This window comes from Papio anubis, chromosome 6, assembly GCF_008728515.1.
Source record: "Papio anubis isolate 15944 chromosome 6, Panubis1.0, whole genome shotgun sequence".
NCBI lineage: Eukaryota > Metazoa > Chordata > Mammalia > Primates > Cercopithecidae > Papio > Papio anubis.
Window position 1 is genome coordinate 39561418 of NC_044981.1, and position 14050 is coordinate 39575467.

Below are 14050 nucleotides of genomic sequence, written 5' to 3' on the forward strand. Positions count from 1 at the left end.
TGCAACAGAGGCCATAAGGAGACTCAGGCTATCCTGGGAGGAGTTCCGAAGATAGGATGGCCCTTGAGGACTTGTCAATCAGTCAGGGGAGGTGGGGTGTCCTGGGAGGGGATTCTGGCCTTGGCAAGGCGGCTCTCTGCAGCTGAGGAAGACTCCAACAGAGCTGGCAGAGGAGACCTGCCCTCACCACTCTTAATGTCCTGCATGAGGAGCCAGCAGCACGGCATCCACTCTCTCGATTTGATCCAGAGTGAAGGCACGTTGCAGCCATTGAAGAGAACTGTACACCTAATGCCTGCTTGCTGGACTCCACGCAGGCATGTCTACATCCAGGAGGTGCTGGATTTACTTTATTTGTTCTTCCATTGGCCATGATGATCAGCCCTTCCCAGGTGTGTGTTCTGTGTCCACAGCCTGTTGCTCAGGAAGCTTTGTTGTCTCACCTGCTAAAGTGAGCAGCCTGCCCGATGCCCCACCTGGCCTGCATCTTCCTGCCGTGGATCTGCTGTGGATCTGGGTCCCCGGAGCTTCAAGAAGAAGGTTGAGAGAGGAGGGAGGAAGTGAAAGGCTGGCATGTTTAGGAAAGTGTCCAGTTGGGGCTGGGGATATGAGGCTTGGTCTATAGCTCCTCAGCCCCCTGTGTCCTTACCATGGAAGTTCTTACGGGAGCAGGCTCCTAGGGTGAGCAAATTGTGCTGGTTCACTTGGTTCCAGGAACCCCTTGGGGGCAAACAGGGACAGTTGGTCACCCTCACAGCTACCGTGCCCTACTTCAGGACACAGCTAAAGGCCTCTTCTTGGGTCCAGCAACCACCTGGTGTATGGTCATGTCCCCTTCCACCCTCCACAGCCCCTTCTCGTCAAGCCTCCCCACGGCTCCCAGCTGCCATGGCCTGTGCAGTCTCTGCAACTAGATCTCACCTCCTGACTCCGCCCCATGGTTTGGGCCTCAGATAGAGCCCCACCTCCTCCCTGAAGCCTGCCTGGCTGGCCAGAGCCTGCAGGATTCCCAGTTCCCCCATCTTGGACGGACTTGAGGACCTCCTATCTCTTGCACTGTGGTGTCTGACCACACAGTGTAAGGTCTGGGGTGTACCCAGCAGTGCCGTGTCTCCCATCCCTCAGAGGCTGTGAGCAGATTGAGGCCAGGGCTGGCTCCTGTTCTTTCCCAGTGTGCCCCACCTCACTTAATGCTGAGCTGTGTCCATGCAACTGTTCTGCACACATTACTGGAAAGGGATCCTGATCCAGACCCCAAGAGAGGGTTCTTGGATCTCACACAAGAAAGAATTCAGGGTAAATCCATACAGTAAAATGAAAGCAAGTTTATTTAAAAAGTAAAGGAATAAAGAATGGCTACTCCATTGAGCAGGAACATAGGCAGCTTAGCTGCTTATATTTATTGTTACTTCTTGATTATATGCTAAACAAGGAGTGGATTATTCATGAGTTTTCCAGGAAAAGAGTGGGCAATTCCCGGAGCTAAGGGTTCCTCCTCTTTTCAGACCATATAAGGTAGCTTCCTGATGTTGCCATATCACTTGTAAGCTGTCATGGCGCTGGTGGGAGTGTCCCTTAGCATGCTAATGTATTTTAATTTGCATATAATGTGCCAATGTATCTCGCCCTGTGACTTAGAATGCCTAACATCTGCGAATGCAGCCCAGTAGGTCTCAGCCTTATTTTACCCAGCCTCTATACAAGATGGAGTCACTCCAGTTTAAACACCTCTGACACACATACCCGAGGAAGCGAGAAGAGGCTTCAGAGCTCATCTCCATCCTCCTGTTACAGTCTCACTAATGCACCACAATGTAGCTGTCTCTTGTTGTTTGAGGTATTACTGGAGTTCTTTGTCTCACAACCATGAAAATTAAGGAGCGTGGACACCAAGGATGAGGTTGGAGTGAAAGTTTAATGAGTGAGAGAAGAAAGCTCTCTGCTGTAGAGAGGGGGCCTGAAAGAGGGTTGCCATTTTTACAGTTGAATGCAAAGGTTTTTATAAGAAACCGATGAGGACTGGGTGACTTATTTGCATAAGGCACATGGTAGCTTCACCCTATCCTTCTAATGTGCATGTGGGCCCTTAGCTTGAGTTACTCCATATTGCTTTGTTCCCCTTATTGCACATGTCAGGGGATGAAATTTTTCATTGCGGGCATGTTTGGGCAAGTCACCTGTGTAGTCTGTCTTATCTGTGAGGCTGTGGGCATGTCTTAGGCAAGCCCCCTGTGCAAATTCCCATATCTGTGCGTGCAGCTTGATTTTTCAGGCTGTTCTTTTGTTTAAAAGAATTCAACCGAGAACCCACCCTAACTGCCTGCCTGACTGGTTTCTTCCTTTCTCCTCTCTCATTCCTGTTCCAGATGAGGAAACAGGATCAGAGAGGGATAGTGACTTGCCAAGTTCACACTGAGATGAGTCCACCCTGTACCCTCCCCTCCTCAAAAGAGGACCTTTCCAAAGGGGCTGTCATCAGGGGGACCCCAACATCCATATAGTGATGACAATTGGGAACAGATAGGACAAAACTAAGAAATAGAATCCTAAGGTCTTAAATGTAGGAAACAACATTAGAGCTGGAAAACAACGTAAGAAACAATAGTAAGGAGGCATTTGCATCATTGTACAATGCTAATGTTATTTTATCTTGAAAACAATCTTGAGAAGTAGGAATTATTGTCCTCTTTCACAAGAGAGGAAAAATGAGGCCAAGGGTTAGTGACTTGCTGAGGGTCACACAGTGACAGAGTGGCATCCTGGTCCCTGTCCCTGACTTATTCCCTAGGGCTCCTCCCCCTGGGCATCTCACTTTCAGAGGAAGCAGGTTCATCAGTGGTGCTGGTGCAAGCTCTTGGGGAGCTATTTTTCCCCAGGTAGGTTAAGCTCCCTCCTAGCACACAACAGGATGGTGGCTATACCGTCATGACAGGGAGAACAGCTATCATAGGAGGTTGCTTGCTACAGAGATGGGTGTGTGTGTGTGTCTGTCTGTCCGTCTGTCCTGGGACCAGAGCCATCAGTTCTTCAGCCTCAGTCTTCCCTCTATTGCCCTCTCCTGGACATAGGGAAGAAGTGCCTCCTCCCTGCTGTCTCCCAGGATTACTCCCTGCCTCTTCCACTCTCCCCACATCCATCCTGAAGTGGCCCCTCTGGCTGTCCATCAAGGTCCTGGCTGTGTCACTCTCCTGGCCATTAGAATGTCCCTGACCCAGGATTGAATGCACAGTTGTCACATTTATCCCCAGGTGCTATTCCAGTCACTCCAGGTCAGTAGACACCCATGTGTGTGTGTGTGTGTGTGTGTGTGTGTGTGTGTGTAGGGGAATCCAGGCTGCATTCTCCAGCCTTCACTGCTGGACCCCAAGCCAGTGGTCTGGACAATATAGGCTGAGTCCGAGCCCTGAGTCAGTGGGTGGGAGGCAGAGTCCTCGGGCCACTGGGTCCCTGGCCAGAGGCTACTTGGGCTCCATTTTCCCTGTCCCCTCCAGGCCGTGGTCAGTTCCAAGTTACTGTCTTCACTGTGTCCCAAGTGTGTCTTCTCTGTCTACCCTGAGGAGTAGGAGTGGGGGAGTGGGGGTGCTCCACCCTTCCTCTGAGCCATGGTCTCCCCACCAGTGTCTGTGGGGTGAGCACCCTCCATACAGAGCCAAAGTCTCAGCCACCCCAGAGTATGGACTTGCTGGAGGCTGCTGGGTCCCCTGTGGGAACTCAGACTTGGAACCCAGGCGTAGAAGCTGGGGGAGAGAGCCCCAAGTCCAGCCTCTGCACTTCAGTCTTGGGAGAGGCTGACCCTGCAGCCCGGAAGCTCTTAGCTGCCTGGTCACAGCTTTCTAAGGAGGCAGTGGCCAGCAGGTGGCAGCAGTGAGAGCGTGGGCTCTGCGGGATACCATGACAGGAGGGAGGAGCAGCCCCAGTCAGGGCAGGGACATCCAGAGGCCCAGCAAAGGACACTTGGCCCGACAAGGGAAGCTGCCAACTCCTCTGTGGGTCCCCAGCTTTTAGTCACTGTTTCCTCTCCTCCAGGATGGGACATCACCGCCTCTGGGAATCATGAGCCCAACTCTTTCTTCCCTAACCTTAGGGGAGGCTAAAGCAGAGCAGAGGGAAGCAGAGGACACAGTGGCCCTGGTGGGGAGGGCAGCTCAGCCTGATAGGGTTTCTGAGGCAGACGGGAGCTGAAGTTCTCTGCAAACAGCACTCTCAGGGTTCCGCTGCCTCCACCAAGAGCCCTGGGGTCTGCAGCTCCGAGCAGAAACCACTGGACACATTTCCTGGGGACTTTCTGACTGATGCCCTTTGCTCTGGGCCCCTCCCCAGGTTCCTGCCGCCCAGGAGAACACTGGGCTGTGGGGCTGCTCAGGATGGCAGCCTCTGGTTTTGGGAAGTCCTGGGTGAGTCCAGCATTGCACAAGTCCTCCAGCTTCATCTGATCCAGACTGGCCCCAATCTTTACCCCTCCTCTAGACCCCTGGGGCCACTCTGGGAGAAGCTCCCCTCCCAATGCATAAGTGGCCTCAGATCAAGCAGACTTCCACATGGGGCTCTGGTCTTCTAGGTGGGTCACCTCTAGAAGGATCGCTGCACATGCTGTAGCCTGCAAGAAACAGGGAGAGCTGAGGAAGGGTCCTGCCCTGCCCACAGTGCCCCAATGCTCCTCCACCAGCCCCAGTCCCTTTCTGGCTCTGCCTCTGCTTCCTTCCAGGTCACCACGTTAGGGTTGTGTTGGGTGGTCTCTGCCTGGCCGTCCTCCTCCCCAGGTGGAAGCTTCACGGTCCTTTTGACTGGACACAGGCCAAGGGCCATATCACTTGGGGACTTGAGGTCATAACCCTTAGTGCGGTTACCCAGAGCTCTGCCCTCAGGAGGCTGGGAGGTGGGCTCTACTCACTTGCCATGTATCTCTTCTTCCAAAACCCATAGACCATGATCAGCATCAGCACCAGGAGGGTCAGCACCACAAGCACAGTGGAGTAAACTTCCTGGGGCCTGAGGAGAAGGGACAGGGCAGATGCGGGTGAGCACAAGGTCCCCCATCCTAACCCACTTTGGATTCGGACCAGTAGCAGAAACCCTGAGAGCACGCCCTTCTCAGGGTAGACAGCCACTCTCTTCCTTGCAGTCCCGGCCATAGAAGCAAGTGTGACATCCGGGGTTAAGAGGAGGACGTCCCCAGGTAGAGGGGAGCATCTCTCTACTTTGGTACCTCTCCTCCATTATGCCCCCAAATCTGTTCATCAGTGAGGATGAGGATTCTAGGAGACTCCCATTTGTGGCTAAGAGATCAAGATGCTTGCTCTCCTCAAGGGGCTTGAGGATGCCTCTTCCCCACTCTGTCCTCTGTAGCAGATGCTGTCGGGCCCCTGCCTGTATCCCCTTGCCAGTATCATTTCCACATATAGATCATCAGCACCTCCTTTTCTGTGGGCGGGAGGCTGAGGCCTTTCTCTTGTCACTAGAGTCCCCCATGCCACACACGGCAGGCAGCCCTCTACCGATAACCAGCTGGAGTTGGTATGTAACTACACGGGCTCCTCTGCCCTGTAGATGTGTGTTTGACGCTGGATCTGACTCTCCCCATTGGGATTAGACTCTTGTGCACAGTAGCTGCCTGGTTAAGTACTCTTTATTAGAGGCCTTCCCTGCCCTGTTCCACTCCCCTACCTTTTTTTCAGTGTTCCATATAAGATGCATATCCCTGCCTCAGAGTCAGCTTCTCTAGAGGAACCCAAATTAAAGCAACTCCCATTTTCCACTTCCTACTCCATGAGGCACATCTTTGCCCCATCCTCACCCTCTCCTCTCCACCCATAGACTCTTCAGGCCACCCATCCCCTGACATGCTCATCTCTGACTCTCATCCCGCCTGGCCCTAATTCTACCAACTCTCATTGCCCTCTACCCTCATCTCCACAACCCCTGTCTCCCCTGATACTCCTCCCACTGACCTTCTTCTTCTCTGACTCTCCTCCCCTACAACCTTCATTTCCCCCCATCCTTATCCCCCTGACCCTGATGCCCCCGACTCTCATAGTCCCCTGCCCTCATCCCTGCAACCCTCATCTCCCCCAACCTTTATCCCCAACCCTCCTCTCTGCTGACACTTTCCCCACCTTCCTCCCCCAACTCTGCTCTCCCCTGCCCCCCCCCCCCCCCAGCCCCCCTCCCCCCAGCCCCTCCTCTCCCCACCCTCCTTTCCCCTGACCCTCATCCCCAGTGACTCTCTTTTCTCCTGACCCCTCTTTCTCCTGCCCCTCCTCCTCATGACCCTCCCTTCCCCTGGCCCTCCTCTCTCCTGCCTCTCCTCTCCATTGCCATCCTTTATGTCACTTCCAGTCCCCCACCTCCCATTCAGAAGCAGGCCACATTGGGTTCCTGGGGAGCAAAAGGGGAAGGTCAGATATGAGACTTGCACCTCCAGGTCTGTTTGGGCACTAGGTGCTAGTGCCACTCAATCCCAGGCCCCATGGGTACCTGATGGAGGGTATGGAGGGTAGTCTGTTGAGCAGAGATCTGCTGGTGAGGCAGAGCCCTGTGGTGGGCGATCTGGTGCTGAGGTGCCCAGACTTAGTGGAGATGGATTCTGGGCCAGCAGAGGAGTCCCTGGCATTGCTGGGAGACGCAGTCACTGTCTGGGACCCCGTGGTCCTCCTGGGTCCCTGGCTGGTGGTGCTGGTGGCAGTGAAGCTGCAGCCTCTCTTGGAGGCAGGTCTGGTGGAGGCCAAGAGTCTAGGCAAGGTGAGGAGTCCCGGGGTGAACATCGTCACGCCAGTGGTAAAAGGGGCATCAGGGCCTGAGGTAGGGGCTTGGCCAGTTGTGACAGTTCCACTCTTGAGGATGTTGGCCAGATGTGTGAAAGGAGTGTTCCTCTCAGTTTTGGGAGCTGAAGGACAGAAAGGGAGGAACATTAGACTGACTTGGGGGCCTCAGTGCTGGGAGCAGATCCTGGCAGCCCACACAGTTGCCTGGAAGCCTGGATGGGGGCCTGTCCTCTTCTCTTCTCCTTGACCTTGGGCCTAGGATTCTGGCTGCTGAGTGATCAGATGTGTATTTGTTCAGAAAATAATATCAAGAGGAAGGAAGTAGGCATACTGAAGAAGGGAGAGACTACCACAATTTCTTTTTCCCCTCCCATGTCAGGCCACCTGTTCCCTCTCCATCCCCATATCTCTGTTGTCACTTTCCAGGCCCTCTTCGTTCCTATGGGCCAAAAAGATTTCCAAAAAATAATGTCAAACAGGGACTTTTCCAGCTGTTCCATAATTGACAAGTAGCGTCCAGAGATGAGGACAAGGAGGCATTAAGGGCCTCAAATTCCAAAGAAAGCTGCAGTCACTTGGGGTCAGACACTTTCCTTGGGGACTCACTAAGAGATATCAAACTGGTCCTGCTACACTCACCCATCAACCCAGCCCTTTTCCACCCCATTTTCTAGAAGAAGCCTGGGTTTTGGATAGTGGATGAGGAGGGAGGTGGAGGAGCTGTTAGGCATCGACCTAGCAGTGAGTGTTGGTTTTGTCTCAGCACAGAATGAGAAAATTGGAGACAGAGGCTGCTACATCCGACTACTGTGCATGGAAAGGGCAATTTCCTAAGGGCCAAATGGTCTTCATGGAAGGTGGCTGAGCTTGACCCATTTTTCTACGGAAGGGGACCCAGAGCAAGCAGCATTGGTGAGGATAGGGATAGAGCAAGAGGCTCACCTGGAGTCAGAGCTCCCACATCATCATACTTGGCAGTGGGGACACCCCTAAAGAACTCTTCAGAGAACTCACACATTAGTGCCTTGGGAGAGTATGTGGACACTCAGAGAGAATCTCAAAGGGCTGGCAGACAAGGAATGACATCCAACAGAGACAGCATTCCTACAACACTCAGTTAAGCCATATAACCATCTCCCCCTCCCGCATTCCTACATCAACACACTAAGAGGGCTAAGAATAGGTAACAAAGAGGAACCCCGCCTTCTCCACAGCCCAAGATGCTGGATGGGGAGCTGGGCAGCCGGCAACCTTCTTTCTCCACTTTAGGTGCCTTGGACCATACAACCTGGTCTTCAGGGATAGTGGAATATCCTACACTGCTAGATGACTAGAGTTTGTAGTTGGACTAAGGATTTCTTTATTTCCTAATAACGGAAAAGGTCCTGCAAAGTTGAAATCTTCACAAATTGTCCTTAAGAGATAGAAAGTGAGATTTGACACAACACGATTAGAGGAAATGATGAGAAAAAATAAAAGCATGTAATGTTTAATGTTTCTATCCCTACATATTAAGACTTCAGTGAACCAGTTTCAACTTCCCTGGGTCTCACTCGGAACTGGAGAGGGGAGGAATGAGATTTGGCTCCACATTTTAGCGACAGCATTTTCCCTAGTTCAGACCCCATGGAAGATGGAGATGCAATTGAGTTAGGCGAATGGGGAAGGGTGGATAGTAAATTGCGTAATAACTGGCTGCCTTTTTCGGGCTCTTTAGCTGACTCCTTTCCCTTTTCTATCTAATAAATGTGGAAGGACCCCATGGCTTGGTGCTCCACTCTTTTTTACCTACACTCAAGGGAGAGCTTTTAGATCTTGATATTTTTAACAATTTTATTGAGATATAACTCACATCCCATTTATAGTATAAAGCTCAGTGGCTCTTTATTATGGTTACAAAGTTATGCAACCATCATCACAGTGAGTTTTAGAACATCTTCATCATCTCCAAAAGAAACCCCTTACCATTTAGCTATGACTCTGTATCCCCTTTTCCTTCCCCCAGCCTTGAGCAACCACTAATCTACTTTCTGTGTCTATAGATTTCTCTAATTCCCTGGACTTAAAACACTATCTTTATAGAGATACTTTCAAATACATACCCCAGCTCTGACCTCTCACCTGAGCTCCAGGCAGATATATCACTGCTGGCTGCATTTCCCCACTTGGTTCTAGGAGGTATCTTAAACTTAACATGACAAAAGAGAGCTCTTGATTTTTCTCCTCCAAATTAGCTCCTCTTTCAGATTTACCCTACACTATCAAGGGGACCATCATCCACCTGCTGATCAAATAGAAAAACCTTGGATCATCCATGATTCCCCCTTTTGGCTCACCTCTCAACTGAGCAAATCCTGTCCTACCTCCAAAACAGATGAGCTGAACGGAAAGTCTGAAAAACATAGATTTGAGCCCATTCACATCTCTCTGCCACTAGTGCCTACATTGTACTCCAGGCTACTGTTATTTCCAGCCAGATGCCCACAATGGCCTCTCTGCCCATGTTCATACCATTCAAATCCATCCCCAACAAGTGGCCACTACATTCTTAAAAACAAGTCATGACACAGCTCTCTGAGCTCTCTAGTAGCTTCCTCTTATACCCAAATTCCAACTTATGGTCTTTGGGGCTGCTTGACTCTCCAACCTCATCGCTCATTGCCTCACACTCCATATGGAGCGACTAAATAAGCCTTATACAAGCCAAACTCCTTCTGACCTCATGACCTTTGCACATTTAGCTGTTGCCACAAAGTGCCCTTCAAAGCACCCAGATGGGGGGCTGGAGAACGCTCACCGTTCAGGGCTCTGCTTGGTGTTGCCTGCTCAGGGAGGTGTTCTCTGACCCCCCGTATTTCAGTAGCTCCCCCACCACCGAGTCACTTCCTAGTTCATGAAGACCTCTAGTTATCTGCAATTATTTGAAATACTTCCCAGTTTCTTATGAACACCTCTTGTTTTCTGCAGTTATTTGTCTGGATAATAAGTGTGCCTGTCATCTCCCATAGGGCAGGATTGTGAGCATTTTTGCTCACTACTGTCTCCTTAGAGCCTAGAATAGTGCCTGCCACATAATAGGGGCTCAGTAAATTATGCTGAAGCAATGAGTGAATAAAACACAGCACAGACAGTGCCAAGTTTGAACCTCATCTCAGCCACCCGCTAGCTCTGGGACCCCAGACAAGCTCAGAGTCACATTGGGTTTTCAGGTCTCATTATCTTCATCTGTAAAATGGTGACAATAGTGCCATGAATAGTGCCATAAGGGCACTTTGAAAACACTACAGTGCAACATGTCCATTGATGGATTATTATCCTTATTATCTCTGATGTTAGTGGAGTGTGGGGCGGGGAGGACTCCCTCCACCCGTCCCAGTGCCCCTGCAGCCCACTCACCTGGAGACACATCCAGCTGGATGCCCATCAAGGGGTACAGGGTCCCAGAGGTGTTGCGCATGCACCAGTATCGGCCTGAGTCCTGGAGCCTGAGGGCCACCATGGTGATGTTGACCACCTTGGCCTGGGCATCGTCCTGCAGCAAGTAGCGGGGCCCTTTCACCCAGACTCGGGCAAAGCCAAGCTCACACTTCTTCTTCCTGACTTTGCACCAAACCTTGCCATCCATGCGGCTTTTGTAGCCCTTATAGGAACACTGCACAGACAGAGTCTCCCCTTCGAGGAGCCTCACTTTTGTGTATACGCTGTCAGCAGAGGGGCCTGCGGAGACAAGACTTGTTGAATAAGCTCTGGCAAGAGGAGAGGAAGAAGGCATCATGAAGGTTGAAGATCATGGTGAAGGGCGAGGTGGATATTGTGCTGCTGTCATGAAAACCAGACTGATGGGGAAACATAGCCCCATCCTCAGGGAGCTTTCCCCAGTCTGAAGGGAGGTAAACGGGCCCTGAAAACAGCTAGCTCCCAGTATTACGGGGGACACACAGGCCCCCCTCTCAGGGAGCTTTCAGTCCGATGGAGGAGGCAGGTATATCCTTCAGGGAGCCCCAGGTCTAATGGAGGATACGCAGCACTTACACTCGGAGCTCCCTCAGACACAGCCCCTTTCCTCATGGTATTTTCTAGTCTGATGGGAGAGTGACAAGCTCTGTCTTCAGGGATTCCCAGGGAATTCATTTTTGTTTTGTTTTGTTTTGTTTTGTTTTGTTTTGTTTTGTTTTTGAGACGGAGTCTCACTCTGTCGCCCAGGCTAGAGTGCAGTGGTGCGATCTCAGCTCACTGTAGCCTCCACCTCCTGGGTTCAAACAATTCTCCTGCCTCAGCCTCCTGAGTAGCTGAGACTACAGGTGCCCTCCACCATGCCCGGCTAATGTTTTGTATTTTTAGTAGAGACGGGATTTCACCGTATTAGCCGGGATGGTCTTGATCTCCTGACCTCATGATCCACCTGCCTTGGCCTCCGAAAGTGCTCGGATTACAGGCGTGAGCCACCGCGCCCAGCCTCCCAGAGAATTCCTGTGGGAAAAACCCAGGTCATGCCCTCAGTGAGACAGATGCAGAGACACAAATACAAGTCATTAAGTTCTGAAATTTCAGTGCCCAGCTAATTAGGTAGATAAGAAAATCCAGTATTTGTAAAAAATGATTAATAGTTATTTATTTCACAAATAGGTTCACTGTAGTCCTCTTTAAATAATAAGTTTCCTTAGTTCATTCTAGCTGGTGTTTAGTTTTAAAATATCCTAGTTACATAAAACCCATAGATCAAGCCTGTCCAAATGTACATGTAAACAAACTCCCAATGGTGTGTGAACCACAGGATTCTACAATTATTCACTTTCCACCTGCAATATCTTTCTCTCTATGCTGAGGAGTAAGATGTGGTCCAAGCCCTCATAATCCACAGTCTGGTAGAGAGAGAGCAGAACTGCGGTGTGCAGGGTGACTCAGGGGACAGAGAGAGGGAGAAAGCTGCCGTGGGGTCCCTCCACCCCTCTGCCTGCCCTAAGCTCACCACTGACTCTTGTGATAATTTTACCCCAGAGCCTTCCACAAAAACACACATAAAAAGACTCTTCCCCATAGTAGAGAACAGAGAGCACACATGTTGGAGTCAAAATAAACAACGGTTGAAACCCTGTTTTTAGCACTTAGCGGTGTGATCAGGTCACCTGTTTGATACAGAAATATCAAAACAGACACTTGACTGATACAGAAGTATTTCTGCTTCTTTATCAGTCAAGTGAGACGAGCACCACACCCCTCACAGGTTGCTGTGAGAATTCTGCCCCAGGTCAGTGCTTTGCACACAGTGCGCGCTCAACGCATGCTTCCTTTTCCCACATGCTAGGGGCTCCCAGTTCCCCTAATGGAACCCAGAGCTGTGACAGTCAAGGGCCCAGAACCCAGGACATCTGTCCCACCAGAACCCAGGATAACTGTCCCAAGTCCCACCCAGCAGCCACTAGAGCTGAGGCTCTGCGTAAGGCAACACCCCCTCTGAGCATCCCTCTGTCCCTTGCAGACTAAACAGAATGATCCAACTTCATTATTTGGTGGATGAGCCTAGGATTTCTTAGCATAAGAGAAACCCCTTTCTGTCCTGGCATTGGGAAGCTGTTTCTTTACTCTCTGGGAGATGCAGAGCTGGGTGACCTTGGGATGGGTCTCCAGGGCACTGCCTTCATGTGTGTCTACACCTCCCACCCCTCTCACAGGCAGTGGTGAGTCTTGCCAACCCCCACCATGCCCAGAACTGAACAGGAAGTGGTAACTTTGTTGCCATGGCAGCGAGAGGGGCAGGAATGGGTGAGGTCCCTCAAGGAGCATTGGTTTCTGTGAGGTGGGAAAGGCATTCACACACTGGTCCCTTCAGGACAGAGGCAGGGACAGGATGTGGCATCAGCATTTCAAGAAAAATGCTCAAATTCAGTTCAAAGCACGCATGATGCAATGATTGCTGTCATAACTAAACAGGGCTTCCTGACAGAGGCCAAGCAGAGAAAGCTATTTGTGTGAGGCAATTGAGGGCTCTGCTTTGAAGCCTGAGGAAGCCTAGCAGATAAAGGGGCCAATGCAGAGAGGGTCCAGAGCTTTATCTTAGCTTGGGAGGCCTGGGTTAGCTTTGCCTGGGGCCTGATATTAGGGTAAAGAGCTACTAAGTCAGCCCTAATCTCCTCCTTCCCCAACCCACAAAACACTAAACAAGAAAATTGCTGGTAAGGAGGGTAAGAAAAAGGCCCTGAGCTCCTGCCTCTGTACCCACTCCCTCCTCCACAAGGCAGCCCCTTCTCCCCTTACCTGAGACGCAACCCTGTGGCCACAGCAGCAGCAGCAGCAGCAGCAGGAAGGCTGGGGCCATGGTTCCATCCAGCTGGTCAGTGTCAGGCCTGGAGATCCAAGGTGAGGGCCCACCCGACACAGGATGTGCCACCTGGGCCTGCCAGGGAAGGACCTGGGGTTCTAAAAGTGAAGCTGCCCATTTAGGGAAGTGAGGCAGTGTGGGACCCACTGCCTCCAGCCAACCGCAGGGATTCATTGAGCCCATGATGAGGGCGGTGCTGGCAGCTGTTTCCGCCCTTTTCCTCAGAACTTCAGGCAGGTGTGGCTGCTCCACCCAGTCTGGGGCCCCAGGCCAGGGAGGACTCACAGTCAGAGGGCTCTCCGCCCTCCCCAGTCTCCCCTGGAAACTGGTCCCTAGGATCCAGCTAGGGGACTGGGGTGAGGCTTCTGGAACCTCAGGTATAGACTTTCCTGGAATCTTCTGGGCTCGGAGACCCAGGGGTGCAGGCTCTCAGGCTAAGATGGAGCATCTCTGACCCTAGTTTCCTACATATACACATTCACAGGGAAGTTCTTATAAACTCTCATTCATTCATTCATTGCAGATTCTTTCTGTTCCTTCCTCTCTCTCTCCCCCAGGCTCCTGGCTGCTCAGAACAGTCACTTGTGTTCACTGTTGCAAATAACCTCTTACAGGCTCACTTGAAATCTTACTTTTGTCAAGGGCAAAAATGCAAATTGTAAGACTCAGGGCATAAAGTTTGGGTTGAGGGAGGGGTTCCTGTACTCTCACACATGGGTGTGCATGCACATACACTCACACACAGTCTTTTTCTTTTATTCACTTTCACACACACACACGCCCATGCACACAGTCTCATACACACCCCAGCGGCCTCTCCTTTTCCTTATCCATGCGTCTCCTGTCTCTATCCCTCTCTCTGCCTCTCCTCCTGTCGTCTCTACTCACCATCAGCTCCCTCTAGACTCCTAGTCCCTCGTGCAGGCTTCCTATAGCCACCGCAGTACTTCCCCTCACCCACCTCATCTCA

The 14050-nt window shown here is 51.4% G+C and overlaps 1 protein-coding gene across 3 annotated transcripts; it reads right to left on the reverse strand.

The window, feature by feature from the left end:
* Positions 1-304: 304 nt before the first annotated feature.
* TREML2 (triggering receptor expressed on myeloid cells like 2) lies at positions 305-14050 on the reverse strand. Of its 3 annotated transcripts, XM_003897588.5 has the most exons (5): positions 13017-14016; positions 10158-10478; positions 6475-6883; positions 4892-4989; positions 1897-4597 (listed from the first exon to the last, which is right to left on the reverse strand). In XM_003897588.5, exons 1-5 carry the CDS (start codon positions 13261-13263, stop codon positions 4518-4520), a joined length of 1155 nt encoding a protein of 384 aa, XP_003897637.2. In that variant the 5' UTR covers positions 13264-14016; the 3' UTR covers positions 1897-4517. The 3 variants fall into 3 exon arrangements, with proteins under 3 accessions (XP_021792944.1, XP_003897637.2, XP_021792946.1); XM_021937252.2 differs by lacking the exons at positions 1897-4597; positions 4892-4989 and adding an exon at positions 305-527 and having other exon boundaries at positions 13017-14050; XM_021937254.2 differs by lacking the exon at positions 4892-4989 and having other exon boundaries at positions 13017-14032.

Coding starts and splice junctions, on each gene's coding strand:
- TREML2 (XM_003897588.5), bottom strand. CDS start 13,263: ATGGGCTCAATGAATCCCTGCGGTTGGCTGGAGGCAGTGGGTCCCACA. Junction 10,479..13,016: donor GCCACAGGGTTGCGTCTCAG/GTAAGGGGAGAA, acceptor TTGTCTCCGCAG/GCCCCTCTGCTGACAGCGTA. Junction 4,598..4,891: donor GAAGAAGAGATACATGGCAA/GTGAGTAGAGCC, acceptor TGTTTCTTGCAG/GCTACAGCATGTGCAGCGAT.